This window comes from Chiloscyllium punctatum, chromosome 9, assembly GCF_047496795.1.
Source record: "Chiloscyllium punctatum isolate Juve2018m chromosome 9, sChiPun1.3, whole genome shotgun sequence".
NCBI lineage: Eukaryota > Metazoa > Chordata > Chondrichthyes > Orectolobiformes > Hemiscylliidae > Chiloscyllium > Chiloscyllium punctatum.
The window spans coordinates 49,705,603-49,728,086 of NC_092747.1; the positions used below are offsets into that span (position 1 = coordinate 49,705,603).

General features: G+C 39.5%; 1 protein-coding gene across 1 annotated transcript in view; it reads left to right on the forward strand.

Moving 5' to 3' along the window:
• alkbh8 (alkB homolog 8, tRNA methyltransferase) overlaps nt 1-22,484 on the forward strand; it is a 61,091-nt gene that overhangs the window by 31,459 nt on the left and 7,148 nt on the right. Inside the window, exons 7-9 of the mRNA XM_072577480.1 lie at nt 1,871-1,977; nt 6,619-6,770; nt 14,176-14,444. Of these exons, the coding sequence (XP_072433581.1) occupies nt 1,871-1,977; nt 6,619-6,770; nt 14,176-14,444 (528 nt within the window). The remainder of the gene's footprint in view (nt 1-1,870; nt 1,978-6,618; nt 6,771-14,175; nt 14,445-22,484) is intronic.

Below are 22,484 nucleotides of genomic sequence, written 5' to 3' on the forward strand. Positions count from 1 at the left end.
TTTACCTACTTATCTTGAACTTGTCTAAGTGCCCTGCAATAACTTCTTTAATAGTAGTTTCTAACATTTTCCCAATGACTGGTGTTAAGCCTACAGGCCTGTATTTTCCTGATTTTTGCTTCCCTTCCCTTTTTTTGAATAAAGGAGTTAAATTTTCTATCTTCCATTATTCTCTAGAGGAGGGGTGTGAGTGGTCAACCAAGGGTGCGGTCTCATTTTGAACTACGAGGAAGAGAAATTTCTCCACTTAGAGGATAATGAATCTGTGCAATTCTCTACTACAGAAGGCTGTGTAGGGAAAGCCACTGAATATGTTAAAGAAAGAAAAGAATAGATTTTTAGACATTCAAGAGTTATGTTGAGAGAATTAGGATGGCATTGAGACAGAGAATCGGTCATGATTGTGTTGAATTGTGGAGTGTGCTCGATGGGTCAAATGGCAGCTCCTGCTCCTATTTTCTACGTTTCTATGTTATACCTTTTAAATTGGTTAGACACCAAATTTGGACTCAATTATTAATTCAAATTATTGCCATTTTTCATATTCTGTTGTGTGAAACAATTGCCTGATTGCTGACAATTTTAAAGAAATTGTTATAGTTAATTTTGTCATTCCATTGTTTGCCAAAAAGGCAATTCATGTAAAATTGTATCAGATTTCATGTTAAGCTGTTCCTTTCTTTCCTTTAATAGTTAAATAGATGGATTTGTCTCCACGAAGATCTAGGCATTCATTATCACTTCTGCTGTCTCACTCTTGTAGTATTTTAAAATTTTCTTCATTAATCTTACATCCACAAACATTTACATGTCAATAGAAATAGTGATTCTATTTAATAATGTAATTTGAAAACAACAACTTTTTGTTATTAAGCTTTTGGGAGACAACTTGGGATGCTTTATTATATTATAGACGTTATATAATAACAAGCTATTGATATTCCAAACATGACAACTTGACTGTTGACCCATTAGCAATTTTCAAATTCTGATTGAACCATTATTTGAGGCAGAAGATGGGGTTCGAGGAGTGAACTATGGTTTCCAAGTGCTTGCCACCCATTTTTGCCCTGAAGATCACTGTTAAGTTAATTAAAATTTGAGAATAATGGAAATAACCACACCTCAGTAGTACTTTGATATTCAGGTGCTTCTTGACCAATGCCAACAAGTTTCCTGAAACAGCTGCTTAAATTGACAAAATGTGGTAGGGCACGACTGTTACGTTCAAATTGATAGAGGTAATATGAACAGGTAATCTTTAATTTTCATCTATTGAGTGGCAAAATTGACAATGGTATTGCTGGAAGCAACCAAAAGGTTAATTAATGTTTCTGTTTGGGTCCAAGAGGATTATGAGTTCCTGATTCTTCAGATTCGTTTGCTGGCTGGATCAATGTGGGAGACTGACAATTTCCTCCACAATATCTATAGCTCGCTGGTTGTTTTCAAATATAGCCTGCACTGCAATATATGACTGGATAAAACAATTCCAACACAGACCTTGGGTCTGATTTAGTTGTAACTTCTAAATTGTTCCCAGGGTTTGGATTGCTAAGGAGAACTTGCGTTTTAGAATTATTTGCTTCTAAATAGTCATTTTTAATGTGGTTGGATTGTATTATAGGTTGAAAAATAATGTTTGGCAGCCATTTCTTTTTCACAGGTAGAAGATGCCTTGTGGATATGTCAGCCAGAGGTTATTGTCCAAATATTAATCTGCTGTTTGTGGTCAGTTGCCATAACTAACTATTCTAATAAAGGATTTTTTCCCTCATTTATTGTATTGGAAGTATGAATACTTAGAAATATATATCCAGGAGTTTATTTTGTGCAGAATATATAATTTTTTTTTCTTTTTAATTTGTAGACAGTGATGGATTTTAAGCATCCAAATGGCCTTAGTGTTGCAGTGATGTTGCCTCGTCGTAGTCTGCTCGTAATGACTGGTGAATCCAGATACCTTTGGAGTCATGGGTGAGTAATTGTTATGATCAAAGAGGTGAGGTGGAATAACTTGACTGCAAGAGATTTTGTGGAAAATGCTTTCAAAATCACTGAGTGCTTAACTGTTTGCATGTTAAGACTATTTACAATTTAGATCAATGCCTTGACTGTAGGGACTGAATGTATGGTTGCACCATTTGGTGAAGAGACAAAAATAGGAAAACAAATTATGAAGAGAATATAAAATGTCTGCAGAGATATGGATAGGTGAAGTGAATAGGTAAAAATTTGTCTGAATGAATCTAATGTAGGAAAATGTGAACTTGTCTGCTTTCGCAGAAAAAATAAAAAAAAGTCTTATTATTTAGATGGAGAGAGATTGCAAGACTGTGAAGTGCAGAGAGATCTGGTTGTCCTGGTACACACAATGTTAGTATGCTGGTACAGTATGTAATTAGGAAGCTATGTAGATTGTTGATTATTTTAACGGGAATGGGATATAAAAATTGATGTGCTTTGCTACAGTTGTACAGAGTATTAATACGACTCTCTCAATATGTAAAATTTGGTCTCCTTATTTAAGAAAGGGTATAAAATGCACTTAAATTTGCAGTTTTATTTAAATTGTTTGTTTCTAAATGCATTAGAGCAATTTAAAGAAGTTGAAATGTATTTGGGATAGGTAGGAATGTGGAGTTGAGGTCACCATTGTATGAATGATCTTCTCAAGTGGTGGAGTTGGCTTGAGGGGTTGAATGTCTTAATCATGCTTCTACTTCATATGTTTGTATGTAAAGGACAATCTAGACAAATTTATTTTCGGTTTTAAAACAGAATATTACTTAATATACTTAATCTAGTCAGAAGAGGTGATAGAATTATGGTAATGTCACTGATTAATAATTCAGAAACTCAGGTTAATGCTCAGTGGACGTGGATTCAAACCACACTGTGTTAGCTGTTGAAATTTAAACTTCAGTTAACAAGATTGAGAATTAAAGGTAATGGTGATCGTGAAACTATCATCATTTACCATATCACCCCATCAAATTCACTAATGCCCTTTAGAAAAGGAAATCTGCCGGCCAGTGTATAAAGAAGGCATGAAAGAACTTAAACAAGGCATTTGGATGAAAAGCAGTCATTTAATGTCCTTGGCAACAGAATGAAGGAAAAACCCAAGATGTTTATACATATATAAGGAGCAAGGGGTAACTCGGGAAAGAGTAGATCCACTCAAGGACAAATGAGAGATTTTATGTATCAAGCCAGAAGAGGTGAGTGAGGTCCTTTTCATTGAGACTCGCAAAGGAGCAGGACTGTGACGATGGTGAGTCTAGTGAAGGTTATGTTTACGTATCAAAATAAAAAGGGGATGAGATATTGGGTATTTTGAAAAGCATTAAGGTAGACAGGTCCCCACGACCTAATCTGATCTGTCCCAGAATACTGAGGGAAGTAAGGGAGGAAATTGTTGGGGCCTTGTACAAAATCTTTGAATCCTCTTCAGTAGCAGGCGAGGTCCATAGCCAATGTTGTTCCTTTTGTTAAGAAGAGCAACACCAATAATCCAGGGAATTTCAAGCTGGTGAGCCTTACGTCAGTAAGGAAATAATTGGAGATGATTCTTGGGGACATGATTTACTCACGTGGAAAATATGGACTCATTAGCAATAGCATGGCTTTATGCAAGCTGTGTTTCACAAATTGAGTTTTTGATGAAGTGACAAAGATGATTGGTGATGGCAGGGTAGTGGATGTTGTCTACATGGATTTTAGCAAGGCCTTTGACAAGGTCCCTTGTGAAGGCCTGATACAGAAGGTGAAGTTACGTGGGATCTGCGGTGAGCTGCTAAGATGGATATAGAAGACAGAATTGCAGTGGATTGGTGTTTTTCTGACTGGAGATCTATGACCAGTAGTGTTCCACACAGATCCGTGCTGGACCCCTTGCTGTTTGTAATATATATAAATGATTTGGAGGAGAATGCAAATGGTCTGACACCCAAATTGGGGGAGCTGTGGATAGTGAAGAGGATTGCCAGAGGATGCAGCAGGATAGAGAGAGCCTGGAGACTTGGGCAGAGAAATGGCAGTTGGAATTTAATCTGGAAAAATGCAAGATAATGCATTTTGGAAGGTCTAATGCGAGTGGGAAGTATACATTAAATGACAGAACCTTTTAGAAGCACTAACATGTCGGGACATTGAAGTGCACAGCTCCGCAGTTCCCTGAGGACCTGTGGGCAACGCAAGTGGATAGGGTGATCAAGATGGCATATGGCATGCTTGCCCTCATTAGGTGAGGCGTACATATAAAACTTGGCAAGTAATGTTGCGTAGAACCTTAGTTAGGCCACCTCTGGAATATTGCTTACAGTTCTGGTTGCCAGAAGGATGTGGAGGCTTTGGAGAGCATACAGAAATGGTTTATCAGGGTGTTATTTGGTTTTGAGGGTATTAGCTGTGAGGAGAGCTTGGACAAACATGATTTGTTTTCACTTGAACATCGGAGGCAGAGGGGCAATCTGATAATTTTATAAACTTCTGTGAGGGACATGGATAATCAGAGTATTTTTACCAGTGTAGAAATGTCAATTACTTGGAGACATTTTTTTAAGGTAAAAGGGTGTAAGTTGAAAGGAGGTGCAAGAGGCAAGTTTATACACAGGGTGCTAAGTGGCTAGAATGCACTGCCAGAGGTGGTGGTGGAAACAGATAGAACAGCCACGTTGAAGAAGCCACTTGACAGATACATGAATAGGCAGGGAAACCGATCGTATGGGCTGCATAGAAGCAAAAGGTTTTTAGTTTAGAAAAATGGCATGTGTCAGTGCGGTCTTGGTGGTCCAAAGGGCCTGTTTCTGTACTATCCTGTTTTTTGTTCTTGTCTGGCCTGGTCCACTTGTGACTCCAGATCCATAATAATGTTGTTGACTTTTAACTGCCCTATGAAGCAGCCTAGTAAACCACTCAGATGAAGAGCAGTTGGTGATGCCAGCATCATTAAATCAATAAATTGAAAAAAGACATTCCAGCTTTCAAACAAACACAGATTATGAACATTGGAGATAATATTAAGCTAACTTGACGTGCAGTAATGAAGGCAAAACACTGCAGATTCTGCAAATCAAACAAAAACTGAACGCTGGACAAAATTAGATCTGGCAGCAACTGTGAAGAGAAAATCACTTAATGTTTAGAGTTTGGTATTGTGGGAACGTTTTCAGAACTCAATGATGGATGAATGTTTCCCCTTCTGAAGAAGAGTCATACCAGACTTGAAACATTAACTGATTCCCTCTCCACGGATGCTGCTAGACCTGCTGAGTTTCTCCAGCATTTTCTTGTTCTGTAATTTTGTGTAGACCTCATTAATGTCTCATTTGCTTGTGCTTGTCTGCAGGTGCTTAAACACAGTTTGTGTACTCGCATGCTATGCAACTGGCCATTAGCCGTGTCTTGTGAATTATAGGTGCTTGGCTTACATGATTACAGGCTCCATGGGGAAGATCCATTTATACTGAAGTCCCATCGTTGAAGTAATTACATTTAATAGTTTTGTCTCAACCCAGTTAGGTATTCAAGTGATTGTCTGGGTCCTGTGCTGATGTGGCCATCATATTCTTTCAAGACAGTTACTCCTGGTTAGACTTTGCTGACAGGTTGTCTCCATTTCAGTAGCTTTGAAATGTAGAAAATAACAGTAATGTAAATATTCAGCTGTCTTTGATTGTGATTTCAAAGAATTTGGCTTAGTCTTTTGAAAATTTAGTGGTTTTCAGCCATTAAATTCATAGTCATTTTTATTATAAAGTATTTTTTATGCAAGTAATATACAGCTTGGATAAATGGCAGTACTTTATGGATTGATATTTTCATTCATTGCATATATGTTGATGAGTTTACAGCACCTGCCAATAGTGTGTGCATTTATGAAAGCAGAAAATTTAGAGATGGGTATCTTAAATGTATTTGCAAAGTCATCCCATTGTTTGTTCCATGTAATTTCATGAACAAATCTGGCATCCAAACCTTTTTTTAATATTTGAATATTTATTTCAAGAGTTAAGCCGTAAGCTACTTGAAACTATTTTCCAAAGAATCTAATATTCGCTAATGTAGCGATATATTTTCAAAATCGTCACATTTTATAAGTTTTTACCTGATGTAAGTAATAGGCAAACATGTTTGCTGCTGACCTCAAAGAAAGATGTTCAAAAATTTCTTGCGCCCTCTGTGGCATATATAACACTTTTTCCAAATGATAGATTAGAACTTAAGTTGGCCAGCAGTCATGAAGTCAGCGTAAAAGCAACCAATCTGTCCAGCAGGAAACAGTAAGTTAAAGACATTTATTATCATCACTTAATGCAATTACAGATTAAAAACAGATCAATGTTAAAGCTCAAGTATCATTAGGAAAATTTACAAGAAAATATGGACTTTTTAAAATCAGAGTAAGGAAGTTTGACAGCTCATAATATAGACCAACCTTTCAGGGCAAGATGAAGTTGTTTAGACGTAATTAGAAACATATTATGTTGTTGATACTGTTATTTTTCAATCAACTTTTTCACAAGTTTTACAATGAATGTTTATTTTAAAAGGATTCGCTGTTATCACCACAGCAAATATCTGGGCTAATTGTTATCCCTTTGCATTCAACAGAATTACCCCTAGAAAGTTTGATGTGGTGACAGCGTCAGAGATGCAAAAGACTAGGACCATCACTGATGACATCAGTAACCTGACTTTAAACAAAAGGGGAGCGAGGACAAGTTTTACCTTTCGGAGAGTCAGAACAAGATTGTGCGATTGTGGTAAGTGTTTTATTTTTCTGAGCTGTTTGTTTGCTGTGCACAACATCCTCACCAAGAAGTTATTTGGGTGATTTGCTCAGAGTGTCCTCATTTAACTAACTGTTCAACCTGTTTATTGTGTTACGAAGCGGTCGTCGAACCAAACACCTAGAAAATCTTGCCTCGCCATCTGTTAAAATGTGAGTGACGGAGAAATCCCAAGTTCTACTATTTTAAAAAAAATCAATTTATTTTTCTAACTCTAATAGTGAACATTTAAGCAAATAAAACTCTTCACAAATCCAAGCCCCCCCCACTTTCTCTTAACTATTTACTATCTGACCGCAATTCTTTAAAAATATCTGGTTCCAATAAGACATTTATTAAAATTATACTAACTTAATCTCAAAACTACACTGTCTTTGTCTTCTCCACCATCTTCAGCTTGCCTGCTGATCTCCCTGGGTTGTCATCTTTCTTTTCACTGCGAGTAAGTTTTACATGAAAAGGTACTTTTGATAGAAAGGATTTTTTTCTGATTTCTTTAAAAGCACGATGACCAATTTTCAAAATGTTGGCATTCTTATAACCCCAACGTCTGATTGTCTCATTGGTTCAGTGTTGGCAAAACAATAAATTCAAGCATGGTTGAGTTTTAGTATCCTGGGGTATAATTTAAACTGGTTAAATTCAAATTGTTGTCAAAACAACAACCACAACTCAGATATCCATTTCACAGCCAAATGTTACATATTTCCAATTTTCCAGTATACTCTGGGACTGTCATCTAGTCATATATGTCAGTGTTTGTACTCTGTCAGTTCAGAAAAGCAACCTCTCTCTCTCTCTTAAAGGTACAGTACACATCTTCAACTTTATAATAATTGCAATCTATAAGAAAGCAATACAATGCACCTTTTTTAGTATCTAATTCCCTTCCCCCTTTTTATAATTATTCTATAAACCCCTGATGTCATGTGATGCCAGTTGATTAGATCTTGATATTATTTCAAGTGTTGTACACAGAATTGCATAAAATTGGGAGTGCAGTGTAAGTTAATACACATGTGGAACAGACTTCTGGAAAAAATGAATAGATTTAATATAAGTTAACACTATTCAGAATGTGTGGGATTAATATCTATTGAGTTTAACGGCTATAGGGCTTTTAAAACATTGTTTAAAATGTTTGAAGGTGAGTGAACATGTCTTAAACTGATGATGGTGATGGGGCAGGGAAATAGTCTAATAGAAAAACATGGAAAATGAATATATGGGGCAGTCTGGATAAAGTGAAAGTTCTTGCTCTGAACTTAATATTTTAATACATTCTTCATTTGTGACATTTAAAGATGCAAGAGTAGATCAGCTACTTAGGTGTAATGTGCCATATATTAATATGATGACTAATCTGACAGCAACCTCTTAATCTGTATTCCCATCTATTTTAACCTTTCACCCCTTTGTCTACAAAATATTTAAGGACTTGACCTCAACCACATTTTCAGGAAGAGATCCCCAAAAAGATTTACTACCCTCAGAGGAAACAAGGAACAAGGAACAAGAGTAGGTCTTTTGGCCCAAGTCTGGTCCACTATTCAATAAGATCATGATTTTAACCTCAAGTCTAACATTCCTGTGTGCCACCAGTCATCTTTCATCCCTTTGGTACCTCACTTCAGATCTATATTAAGTGGGCAACCCCTGAGTTTTAAATAGTGGTCTGTAGCTGTAGATTCTCCCATGAAAGGAAACATCCTTTCCACATCTACTCTATCAAGACCCCTTAGGATCTTAAATGTTTCATTCAAGTTGCCTTTTACTCTTTAAAAACTCTATTTGATTTAATTCTAGTCTGTCCAGCCTTTCCTCCTACAACAACTTACTTATTCCAGGTATTAGTCTGGTTAGCCTTCCAATGCATTTACAACTTTTCTTAGAGTGAGTAATACTCTGCACAGTACTCTAAATGTGATCACACCAGTATGTTATGTAACTGAAGCATAACATGCCTATTTTTTATTCAATTTCCTTCACAGTAAATGGTAACATTCCATGAACTTTCCTTATTACTAAATAAAAACTGAAAGAACTGCAGATCCTGTAAATCAGAAAAAAATTGAAACTGCTAGAGGAAGGGTCACTCGACCTGAAATGGTTAATCCTGATTTCTCACCACAGATGCTGCTGGACCCATTGAGCTTTTCCCACAATTTCTATTTTTGTTTCTTAATTACTAGCTGTACCTGGATAATAGTCTGTTTTGATTTGTGCACAAGGACATTAAGATCCATCTGCGTCTCACCATTTAAATAATCTGCATTTTTATTCTTCCTCCCAAAATGGACAATTTCACATTTTCCCAGATTTCTCCATTCGCCTACTACTTAAAGATGCTGCAGCAAGATAGATAGGTTATGCTGTCTTCCCAACATTTTTTTTCTTTACTTATACTTGGGTCGTCAGCAAATTTGGCACCAAGCATCTACAGTATTTCCTGTTAGGTAGCTAATCTTCTTTCCATGCCAATTTGCTTTCCTAACACCAGAAGCTTCTATTTTCTGTTGTAATCTTTGATGTGGCACTTTATCAAATGCCTTCTGGAAATATTTAAGTTCTCTTTATCTACAGCAGGTGTTACCTCCATGTAAAACTCAGTAAATTGGTCAAATGTGATTAACCTTTCATAAAACCATGTTTACTTTGCCTGATTACCTTTGAACTTATCTAAGTGCCCTGCTACAATTTATTTAATAATAGCTTCTAATATTTTCCCTATGGTAAATACTAACCTACTGGCTTGTCTTTTCCTGCTTTCTGTAATATTTCCCTTTTGAAGAAAGGAGTTATATTTTCTATATTGCAGTCGAATGGGATCTGCCCTGAATCAAGGAAATTTGGATAATTAAAGTCAATGCATCAACAATTTCACTAGCCAGATAATTTTAAGATTCTGAATGAAGTCCATCAGGTTCTGGGCGCCTGCCAGTTGACAACTCCAACAATTAACACAGTCACCAGACAAGTATTGAGTAATTTTCCTGAGTTACTATCTTTGTTCATTTGCTTATTTATCACTATGGGAATGCTACTTGAGTCCTGTGTCATGGAGATAGATGCAAAGTAACTGTTCAATTCATCTACCATTTACTTTCTTTCGAGTGCAAGTTCTCCAGAGCCACATGTGGTATGACTGAAGCTCACTTTATTATCTCTTTTTAAAGTGTACATACAAGTCCCTTCTATAAGTTTTTATATTTCTGGCCAGTTTTTGTATTTTTACTATCCTCTCTTTTTTTGTACATAATATGAAGAATCATCAATCTTCTGACTTGTTCTGCACAATTATAAGTCTGATTCTATCTTTAACTTTTCTAGTTAGCCATGAGTGGCGGGATCTTCCCTTGGAATTTTCATTATTTGGTGTAACGTATGCATCTGTGTATTCTAAAACATCCTTTTAACTTGTTTGCCACCACATCGCAAGTGGCATATTCTTTAAACTAATTTGCCAATGCACTTTAGCCAATTTTGCTTTTGTGTCCTCGTTATAAGAATATAAGAAATAAGAGCTGGAGAAAGCTATTTAGCCACTCAAGCCTGCCCTGTCATTTAATAAATCATGGCTGACCTGCACCAGGCCTGAACTCCTATTTTACACCAGCACACAGCCATCAAATCAATAGTTGAAAAATCTGTCTACTTCCTCTTTAAAAACTTGCAGTGACCTAGCCTTCTCAAGTTGAGGTGAGAATGACATCAGGCTGCATTTTACTGAGTATAAACTCTTCACTGGTTGGAGTCGTATCTTGCATATAGGAAGATGGTTGTGATTTTTGGAGATTGGTCATCTCACCTCCAGGACCTCTACAGAAGTTCCTCAGGGTACTGTTCTTGGCCCAACCACCTTCAGCTGCTTCATCAGTGACCTTTCCTCTACATAAAGTCAGAAGTGGGGAAGTTTGACAATGATTGCACAGTATGGAGCACCATTTGTGACTCAAATACTGAAGCAGTCAATGTCCAAATGCAACAAGATCTGGACAATATCCAGGCTTGGGTTGACAAATGGTAAATTGTATCACACAATTTGCCAGGCAATCACCGTCTTCAATAGCAGACAATGTAATCACCATTCCCTGGACATTCAATGGTGTTACCATCACTGAATTCCCCACTATCTGTATCATAGCCGTTGCCATTGACCAGAAACACAACTGAACTTCTTATATAAAAAAAATAGAATGAATGCATGAACAGGTCAGAGGCTATGAAAGCTGCAGTGAGTAACTTAAGTCCTGTCCACCTTCCACAAGGTACAGTCAGGCATGTGATGGAATATTCTCCCCTTGCTTGGATGAATCCAGCTCCAACAACAGGCAAGAGGTTGACACCATCCAGGACAAAGCAGCTCAACTGATTGGCACCACATCCTCAAACCTCCCTGACCCCCACCACTGAATTTCAGTACTAGCAGTGTGGACCACCTATAAGATACATTGTAGAAATTCACCAATGATCCTTAAACAGCACCTTCCAAACCCACAAGGAGAAAGTGAGGACTGGAGATCAAAGTCCAAAAATGTGGCGTTGGAAAAGCACAGCCAGCATCCGAGGAGCAGGAAAGTCAATATTTCAAGCATAAGCCCTTCACCAGGTATGTGGGGATGCCAAGGGGGCTGAGAGATAAATGGGAGGTGGGTAGGGCTGGAGAGAAGGTAGTTAGGAATGCGATTGGAGATGAAGGTGGGTGGTGATTGTGGTAGATTGGAGTTGAAGTTGGAGCAGGCAGGTGGGAAGGAAGAAGGACAGGTAGACCAGTGAGAGAGGTGCTGAGTTGGAGAGTTGGATCTGGGATAAGGTAGGGAGAGGGGAGATGAGAAAACAGATGAAATCAACATTGATTCCATGTGGTTGGAGGGTTCCAAGGTGGAAGATGAGGTGTTCTTCCTCCAGTTATTGGGTGGTTAGGATTTGGCATGGAAGGAGGCCCAGGACTTGCGATTCCTTGGCAGAGGGGGTGTTGAAGTTGTCGGCCACAGGGTAGTGGAGTTGTTTGGTGCGTGTGACCCGGAGATGTCCTCTGATACGTTCCGCAAGCTGGCGTCCTGTCTCCCAATGTAGAGGAGACAACATTGAGAGCAACAGACACAGTAGATGACGTGTTTGGAGGTGCAGGAAAATCTCTGCCAGACGTCGAAGGATCCTTTGGGCCTTGGATGAAGGTGAGGGGGAAGACGTGGGCGCAGGTGTTACACCTCTTGCAGTGGAATGGGAAGTTGCCAGGAGTGGAGGGTGGGTTGTTGGGGAGCATGAGCCAAATGAGGGAGTTGCAGAGGGAATTGTTTTGCGGAATGCTGAAAGGGGTCAGGAGGGAAATATATCTCTGGTAGTGCGGCCTGACTGCAGGTGGCGGAAGTAGCGGAGGATGATGTGTTGTATCTGGAGGTTGTTGGGTTGGAAGGCGAGGACTGGGGGGGTTCTGTCCTTGTTGCGGTTGGAGGGGTGGGTTTGAAGGGCAGAGGCACAGGAAATTGAAGAGATGCCCTAGAGGGCATTGTTGACTACATGGGAGGGGAAATTATAGTCCTTGAAGTAGGCGGCCATCTGGGATGTTGTGGAGTGGAATTGATCCTCTTTACAGGGGTTGGGGGTCAGATGTTGGGAAGTGCTGTAATCCAGGTAGCTGTGGGACTTCCATTTCTACACCGCCAGGGATATATTTCCCTCCCCACCCTTTCAGCATTCTGCAGAGACAGTTCCCTCCACGACTCTCTCGTTAGGTCCATGCCCACCACCAACCCATCCTCCACTCCTAGCACCTTACCTTGCCGCTGCAAGAGGTGTAAAACCTGCGCCCACACCTCCCCGCTCATCTCCATCCAAGGGCCCAAATGATCGTTCCACATCTGGCAGAATTTTCCTACACCTCCAAACACCTCATCTGCTGTGTCTATTGCTCTCTGTGGTCTCCTCTGTGGGGAGACAGGACATCAACTTGCAGAACCTTTCAGAGAACATCTCCAGAACACTGATCAAACAACACTGTGTGGCTGAACGCTTCAGCTCCCTTACCACCAAGGACCTCCAAGTCCTGGGCTGTTTTCCCCCCTCCCCCCGATCCTCATCTACCTATCACATTCCCAGCTACCTCGCCCCTGGCCCTGCTCCACCCCCTCCCATTTATCTCTCAGCCCCCTTGCTCCTGTCCCCCACCTCCTTTCCCACATTGCTATGAAGAGCTTATGCTTTAAACGTTGACTCTTATGCTCCTCGGATGCTGCCTGACTGGCTGTGCTTTTCCATCACCACGCTTTTTGACCTCCATCTTCCAAACCCACGACAATTTCCATCAAGAAGGACAAGTGCAGCAGATACATGACACACCATCACCCCAATTCCTGTCATCATCCTGAGTTGGAAGTACATCACCGTTCCTTCACTGTTCCTAGGTCAAAATTCTGGAATATCCTCACTAAAGGCATTGTTAAGTCTACTTACAGCACATGGATTATAACAATTCAAGAAGGCAGCTCTCCACCACTACTTCAAGGGCAACTGGTGGCAAGGAATAAATGCTGGCCAGCCAGCGATGCTCATACTGCAAAAAAAAATAAACAACTCTTTAGAGAATTTCAGACATTCCCTACTCTCTGAGAAGAAATTCCTTTGTATCTCAGTTTTAAATGAGAGTTACTGAATAAGGAGACAATGTTTCATTAATTTAGGATTCCTTCACATGTGGAAATGTCTTCTCAACATCTACACTGTAATGGTCCCTCAGAATTTTGTATGCTTGAATAAGATAATTCTGTTAAACTCTAATGCTCCAGTTTCTTTAATGCAATCATCATTGCCCTTCTATGATCATCTTTCATTCCTCCAAAGATATGCTTAGCTTTTTATGGTACAGAGGGAAGATCTGCATTACTGCTACATTTTCTTTGTCACGGCCCTGCTTACTCTGCTGTAGTGTACCAATTATGGAATTTGTCAAATAGTGGTATATTTCTAGACTGAAGAATATTTTTACTGTTTTAAATCTTGTAAAGGTGAGCATTGTTGAAAAATTGACATGTTTTCCTATGATAGGCAAGCTGTGTCACTGTTCATCGTCAGTTCAGATTTGTTTATGCTAACATCTAAGCTAAACTGACAGTGAAATCTCATTCAAAACAGATTAAATGTGAAAAAGATTGCACAATTGTCGATGAATTAGGATTGGAAATGGACATCATGAAATAGTCAATTCAAGGGAAAATTCTTTTTAATCATTAGTTGTTAACAATACAAATTTTGCTTTGAAATAACTTTGTTTTTCTTTACTGGAAGGTACAAATGTTTTGCTGTGTATTTTTCTTTAAGTTCTGATTTCAGATCTTAAATATGTTTATTTAAAACAAGGCTGTTATACTCTTGTGTGCAGCTTACCCAGAAGTCTGTGACAGTCAGAGTACTTGGGAGTGCAAGGATACACCCGCATTGGTCCCAAGTAGTGATGGGGATGCCTCAAAGCTGGAGCACAAATATGTACATGATGTCTATGATGAGATTGCTGGTCACTTCAGCAGTACCAGGCACACCCCGTGGCCTAAAGTGACTGAATTCCTGAAAGCACTACCAGCTGGAGCTTTTGTGGCTGATGTTGGTTGTGGAAATGGCAAATATCTAGGTGTGAACAAGAACCTTTTCGTGGTAAATATGTTTTTTAAATCTTCAAATACAATGTGGACGCATTTCACTTTTGAACTTTTCAATTAATGTTGCAAAAACTGTATTGATTACTTAACTGAAACAGTGTTGATTATTTACAGGAAAAGTTAAGCATTTGGAATTTTGTTTACAAGGGCTGTTCTTGGTGATTGGGCATTTCTGACACAGTATATCATTATAAACTCTTCTAACAACCAATATTTCCAAACCATTCCTTGGACTCAAACTCAGAAATTTTCTGATGAAAGATAGAGCCTTGGTCCCTATGTTGATGCTGACACACTCCATTTCCCTAGATTGTTTTAAAAAGAAACCAAAATAATCATGATATTCCTTTTGAAATGGTTATTCAGATTTCCTCAATAGCTCCATTATGAAGTATGTTATAGGCTATAGCCATGAATTTAAAGACCTTCCAATAGGAATGGTTTGGCTGCATTCCTGGTGCTGGAAATCTTCTGGTTTCATTCTGTGTTGATCTTCATTTACCATTCTGTCTTTTGCGTCCACCTCTGTCACCATCCAATCCATTCTCTAGTGTATCCTTCTGTCTTGTCTTCCATTTATCTTATGACCACAACATAACTGCATAAAGTAATTTTTGACTTGCATTTATTATTATTAAAATGCACCACTATCTTGAATATGACCCTTCTATTGATATGGTGAAATGAGGTGATATTGGCTCATGTATTTTAAACACACAAAAAAACTCAGGTTTTGGTAAGGATAGGGTTGGCAGTTTAATAATAAACAAGTTGTAGGTTATTTTGTCTGTGTGTCAATTACATTATCTGCTACCATAAGATGTGCCACAGAGCTGAGGGTTTTTAATGTGTACGTGCATCAAAGTCAATAGTAATCTGAGCTATGTTTATCGAACTTTCAAATGTACTTGTTATTTAGTTTAAGACCCAATCGATTATGAAATAATGAGAGTTATTGACTCATCTTCTATCCTGCATCTCCCATTTTTATTACATTCATTTTTGAAATTAAAGAATTCATTTCTTGGACTGTTTCAAATAACTACCTAATTTAGAGTAGAGAGAAATTTAATTTAAAACAAGTTTGATAATTGAGCCTCCAGTCCAGTTTAGGAGCCATATAGTGAATTCCTGAGAAGAACCATTCTTGCATATTGGAAGCTAGCAAATGTCATCTGGATATTTAAGAAGGAAGCCAGAGATAAATTGGGGAATTATAGACCTGTCAGCCTTATGTTAGTCATATGGCATAGGCTCGAACCTATTATAATGGATGTGATGAATGGAAGCTTGGATAATAATGATCTGATAAGACATAGCACAGATTTGTGAATGGGAAATTGAGTTTGATAAAGTTGTGAAGTCTTTAGAGCATGTAATGAATGAAATTTTTAAAGGGTAGTCTTGGATTTTCAGAAGGGTTTTGACCAGGTGCCCTCCGTGATGATGGTTAATAAAAGTAAAACAGATGTGATAGGAGGTAATGATGGGATTAAGGATTAGGTAAAAGGCAGAAAACAAAGCAGGAATAAAGGGATCGTTCTCAGGTTAGGAAACTGTGAATAGTGGGGTACCACAGGATCAATATTTAAGCCCCACCTGTTCACAGGATATCTCAGTGATTTGGATGTGAGCACCAAATGTAACATTTTCAATTTCGCATGATACAAAGCTAAGTGGAAATGCTATGAGGGAGCTTTCTAGCAGCTTCAGGAATGTTTTAGACAGACTTAGTGAGTGGGCAAGAGCATAGTGGATGGAATATAGTGTGGAAAATGAGAGGTTATTCACTTTGGTAGGTGGAATGTATGTTTATGGTGTAGGTTTGCTCGCTGAGCTGTAGGTTTGATATCCAGACATTTGGTCAGTGTTTGTCGGTTTTCTGTATATGCAGGTTTGTAATTCTCCCTTGTCCTTTCTTTCTACTGTGACGTCCAGAAGTGCGAGTTTGTTGTCAGTTTCTTCCTCCTTGGTGAACTTTATGCCTGTGAGGGTGTTGTTGATGATGTTAAATGTCTGTTCTATCTTGTTTCGTTTTGTGATGACAAAGGTGTCATCTACATAGCGAACCCAGATTTTTGGGTTGATGGTTATTAGGGCTGTTTATTCTAGCCTTTACATTACCGCTTCTGCTATGAATCCTGATAGCGGAGATCCCATGGGTGTGCCGTTGGTTTGTTTGTAGACTATGTTGTTGAAAGTGAAGTGGGTGGTGAGGCACAGGTCCACTAGCTTCATGATGTTTTCGTTGGTAATGTGATTGATGGTGGTTGGTGTGTGTGTGATGGTCTGTTCTAAAAGTTGGTGAGTGTTTCCTTTGCCAGGTCGATGTTGATGGAGGTGAACAGTGCTGTTACGTCGAATGAGATCGTTGTTTCGTCTTCCTCTATTTTGATGTTTTTGATGATTTTTAGGAATTCCTGGGTGGAGTGGATGGAGTGCTGTGACTCTTCTAAAACTAGAACACAATTTAAAATTAAGGCGAATGCTATTCAGGACTGAAATTATTTTTTTCCCCCACACAGAGGGTTGTGAGTCTTTGGAGTTCTCTATCCAAGAAGGCTCTGAAAGCTTGGTCTTATGTTTAAGGTAGAGATTGACAGATTTCTAATTATCAGTTATGGGGATAATGTGTGTGAAAAATTTAAGTGTTCAATCAGCTAAGATATTAAATGGTGTAACAGGCTTGATGGGCTGAATGGCCTACTCTTGTTCCTGTATTCCTATATTCTCTGTGTTCATATCTTTGAAAATGAAGGATATTCAATCACACCATGACCTGTGCCTATTAAGTGGTGAGCAGACTTTAGAGAGTCAGGAGGTGAGTCAGTTGCCTTATCATTCTCAGCCACATATCTGCTTTTGCAGCTATGTTTTAGTTTCTGTTTAATAGTAATATTGGATATTGATCCTTGGGAATTCCGCAGTGGCAATGCATTGAATGTCAAAGGGAGATGGTTAATTATGTCTTGTTGGAGATAGTCATTGCTTGATACTTGTGTGCTGTGAATGTCACTTGTCACTTATTAGCCCAAGACCAAATGTGCTCCAAGTCTTGCTGCATGTGGACATGTACGTGGACTGATTTAGTATGTGAGGAATTGTGAATGTTGCTAAACATTGTGCAGTCATTAGCAAACATCTCCACTTTTGAGTTTATTAAAGAGAGAAGGTAATAAATCTGAATTGCCACAATATTAAATGCATTTTCTTTGTATCATAAATGTGCAAGATATTATTTATGTGCTTAATATTCTGAGAATCTTCGATATGAATATCTGACTGCTTGAAAAATGTAAATGCAAAGTTCTCTTGATGCTGATGACCTGAAATAAAATAGAAAATACAGAAATACCCAACAGATAAAAGCTAAATACTGTGGATTCTAGAACCAAGAAGCAAAATCAGAAAGTGCTGAAGAAACTCAGCAAGTCTGGCAACATCTGTGGAGAGGGAAATAAAGTTAATATTTTGAATCTAGCATGACACTTCTTTGGAACAGAATGTGTTGGAAAATGTTAGGTTTTATATTTTTGACCGATGTGGAGGAGGGGCGAGGGGAACAGATGGTGTGGAGACCCATTGTAAGAGACAAAAGGTTGCTAATATAGCAAAAGCGAAATAGGTATGAAAAATGGGTGTAAATTAGCCTGTGAAAGGGAGAAAATGGGTCTCATCTGCTGTGAGCAAAGCAAACAAAATAAAATATAGCCAGTGGGGAAGGAGGTTGGATGAGAATGTAATAAAAATGGAGGGCATCTGGTCGGCACGGACTGGTTGGACCGTAGAGGCTGTTTCCATGCTGTACATCTCTATGATTCTATGTCATGCAGTCAGGCTTTGAAATTGTGGAATTCAGTATTGAGTCATGAGGCTGTAAAGTGCTTCAGCGAAAAATGAGGTGTTGTTCTGAGAGCTTGTGTTGTGTTTTATTGGAATATTCCAGACCCAGGACAGAAATCTTAGCAAGGGAGCAAAGTTGTTTTTGTTTTGAAATGGCAAGCAACTGGAAGGCTGTGATCATTCCTACAGACAGAATGGAGGTGTTCTCACCCAGTCTGCTTTTGTTCTTAGGATTCCTTTTGTCCTTACTCTATCACTGTTCTGGGAGGGAGGAGAGGGGGTGAGGGCTGAAGTGCAGTAGGTGGGTCGGGTACAGCTGACAGTCCTGTCAAGCATAAAGTGGGGATTATTCAATTCAGGTAAAAGGAGGTCCTATTAAAGACAGCCTGGTGGAAAGTAGTATCGTCAAAACATGCAATGGAGACAGAAAAACGGATGAATGGAATGGAATTGTTGCAGGAGCAGGGTATGAGGAGCTGCATTTAAAATAACCATAGCAGTCAGTGAGTTTGAATATTGGTAGATAGATTATCCTCAAAAATGGAAACACAGAAGTCGAGAAGAAAGAGAGGGAGAAGAGTCATAGAGGACCATGTAAAGGTGAGAGAAGAATGGAAATTGGAAGATGAGAGCAGGAACCAACACCAATGGTATTACTGATGTATTGGAGAAAGAGTTGTGGTTTGGAGCCCTGCGTAGGACTGGAATAAGGAATATTCCGTATCCTATTTAAAGAGAGAAGCATAGTTAGGAGCCATGCAGTTGCCCATACCCTCACCTTTTGACTTGGAGAAAGTGAGATGATCTAAAGGAGAAGTTGTTCAAAGTGAAAATGAGCTCAGCTAGGAGGAAGATGGTGATAGCTGGAGACTCTGCAGGCTTCTTTTCATGAAATGGAGAGCCATCAGACTCTCCTGATAGGTAATGGATATGGAGAGGAGGTGGCCAGGCCCAGAAAACTGAATCTTATGGAATTAACCTAAAGTATCAGAAGACATGAATGTAAAGGATTCTGGGTAATCCAAGATGGAGGATGGGAAAAATTTTCGGCTGTAAGAGCTGTTCCTTTTTTTTTAGGTCTTGGAGGTGATTTCCTCGAATTCCAGGAGCAGCAATTACTGTTTTATATGCTGTTGCATTGTTTTAGAACTTTGGAAAAAAGAAGTCAAAACAGCAGCAGTTTAAAAAGGAGAAGAGCAGACGAAGGAAGCACATGGTGAGGACAGTGCAGGAGAGAGAACCTGCACAGTTACCACCTTTGCTGTTTGAATTCGTATATCACTGGACATTGGAGTGCATCTGGGGAAAATTAACAAACAGTGAAATTCGCAACTAATCTTGGAGGAACAGGTTTGGGCGAAGTTCACAACACAGAATCAGCTAAGATAATTGTTGTTTTAAGTCTGTCCAAGAGAAAGGCTGCAGTAATGAGTATAGTGGATTCTTTCTTAATTATATGTTGTTGGAGATAAGTCTCTTGATTAAACTTAAAATATAAGCCATAACTATTAATTTAACCTGGGGCAGTATTTGTAGAGGAATAAGACAGTGTTATTATCTGGGTCTGTAGATTGTGAAGGAGCAAAAATAGCCTTTGCAGTGATATGTACTTCTTGTCAGATGTGGGAGTTTAAAGAGAGTTTAAGGGTCACTGTGGATTATATCTGCCATAAATGCTGTTGGATGCGAATCTTATCAGATCGAGTGGATTGGTTGGAGATACAGAGAGACGTGATGAGGTATTTGGAACAGTAACAGTATGTGATGGATGGCAGTTATAGGAAGGGGGGGGAAGTCTCACATACAGTCACATAGATGGGTTAACTCCAGGAAGGGCAAGAGAGGTAGGCAGCTAGTGCAGGAGTCTTTTGTGGATATACCCATTTCAAACAGGTATGCTGTTTTGGTAAATGTGGTGGGTAATGGATTCTCGGGGGAACGTACCACCAACAGCCAAGTTTCTGGTATTGAGACTGGCTCTAATGCAACGAGGGGTACGTCGGCTTCCAAGAGATCAATTGTGTTAGGGGATTCTGTAGTCAGAGGTACAGACAGACGTTTCTGTGGCCAGCAGAATGGTGTGTTGTTTCCTTGGTGCCAGGATCAAGGATGTCTCCGAGAGGTTGCAGAAAGTTCTCACGTGGGAGAGGGGCCAGCAAGAGGTCATTGGCCACATTGGAACCAATGAGATTGTTAGGGAAAAAGTTGAGATTCTGAAAGAAGATTACAGAAAGTTAGGCAGAAATTTAAAAAGGAAGCCCTCAAGGGTAGTAATATCTGGATTACTCCCAGTGCTACGAGCTAGTGAGGGCAGGAATAGGAGGATAGAGCAGATGAATGCCTGGCTGAGGAGCTGGTGTATGGGAGAAGGATTCAGATTTTTGGATCATTGGAATCTCTTTTTTGGGGTAGAAGTGACCTGTACAAGAAGGACAGATTGCACCTAAATTGGAAGGGGACTAATATGTTGGCAGGGAAATTTGCTAGAACTGCTTGGGAGGATTTAAACTAGTAAGGTGGGGGTGGTGGGTGGGACCCGGGGAGATAGTGAGGAAAGAGATCAATCTGAGACGGGTACAGCTGAGAACAGAAGTGAGTCAAACAGTCAGGGCAGGCAGGGACAAGGTAAGACTAATAAATTAAACTGCATTTATTTCAATGCAAGGGGCCTAACAGGGAAGGCAGATGAACTCAGGGCGTGGTTCGGAACATGGGACTGGGATATCATAGCAATTACGGAAACATGGCTCAGGGATGGGCAGGACTGGCAGCTTAATGTTCCAGGATACAAATGCTACAGGAAGGATAGAAAGAGGGGCAAGAGAGGAGGGGGGAGTTGCATTTTTGATAAGGGATAGCATTACAGCTGTGCTGAGGGAGGATATTCCCAGAAATACATCCAGGGAAGTTATTTGAGTGGAACTGAGAAATAAGAAAGGGATGATCACCTTATTGGAATTGTATTATAGACCCCCCAATAGTCAGAGGGAAATTGAGAAACAAACTTGTAAGGAGATCACAGCTATCTGTAAGAATAATAGGGTAGTTATGGTAGGGGATTTTAACTTTCCAAACATCGACTGGGACTGCCATAGTGTTAAAGGTTTAGATGGAGAGGAATTTCTTACGTGTGTACAAGACAATTTCCTGATCCAGTATGTGGATGTACCTACTAGAGAAGGTGCAAAACTTGACCTACTCTTGGGAAATCAGACAGGGCAGGTGACTGAGGTGTCAGTGGGAGAGCACTTTGGGGCCAGTGACCATAAATCTATTTGTTTTAAAATAGTGATGGAAAAGGATAGACCAGATCTAAAAGTTGAATATCTAAATTGGAGAAAGGCCAGTTTTGATGGCATTAGGCAAGAACTTTTGAAAGCTGATAGGAGGCAGATGTTCGCAGGTAAAGGGACGGCTGGAAAATGGGAAGCCTTCAGCAATGAGAGAACAAGGATCCGGAGAAAGTATATTCCTGTCAGGGTGAAAGGGAAGGCTGGTAGGTATAGGGAATGCTGGATGACTAAAGAAATTGAGGGTTTGGTTAAGAACAACAAGGAAGCATATGTCAGGTACAGACAGGATATACCGAGTGAATCCTTAGAGTATAAAGACAGTAGGAGTATACTTCAGAGGGAAATCAGGAGGGCAAAACGGGGACATGAGATAGCTTTGGCAAATAGAATAAAGGAGAATCCAAAGGGTTTTTACAAATATATTAAGGACAAAAGGGTAACTAGGGAGATAATAGGGCCCCCTCAAAGATCAGTGAGGCAGCCTTTGTGTGGAGCCACAGAAAATGGAGGAGATACTAAATGAATATTTTGCATCACTATTTACTGTGGAAAGGGATATGGAAGATATAGTATGTAGGGAAATAGATGGTGACATCTTGCAAAATGTCCAGATTACAGAGGAGGAAGTGCTGGATGTCTTGAAATGGTTAAAGGTGAATAAATCCCCAGGACCTGATCAGGTGTACCCGAGAACTCTGTGGGAAGCTAGAGAAGTGATTGCTGGGCCTCTTGCTGAGATATGTATATCATCGATAGTCACAGGTGAGGTGCCGGAAGACTGGAGGTTAGCAAACGTGGTGCCACTGTAGACCGGTGAGTCTGACCTCGGTGGTGGGCAAGTTGTTGAAGGGAATCCTGAAGGACAGGATGAACATGTATTTGGAAAGGCAGGGACTGAT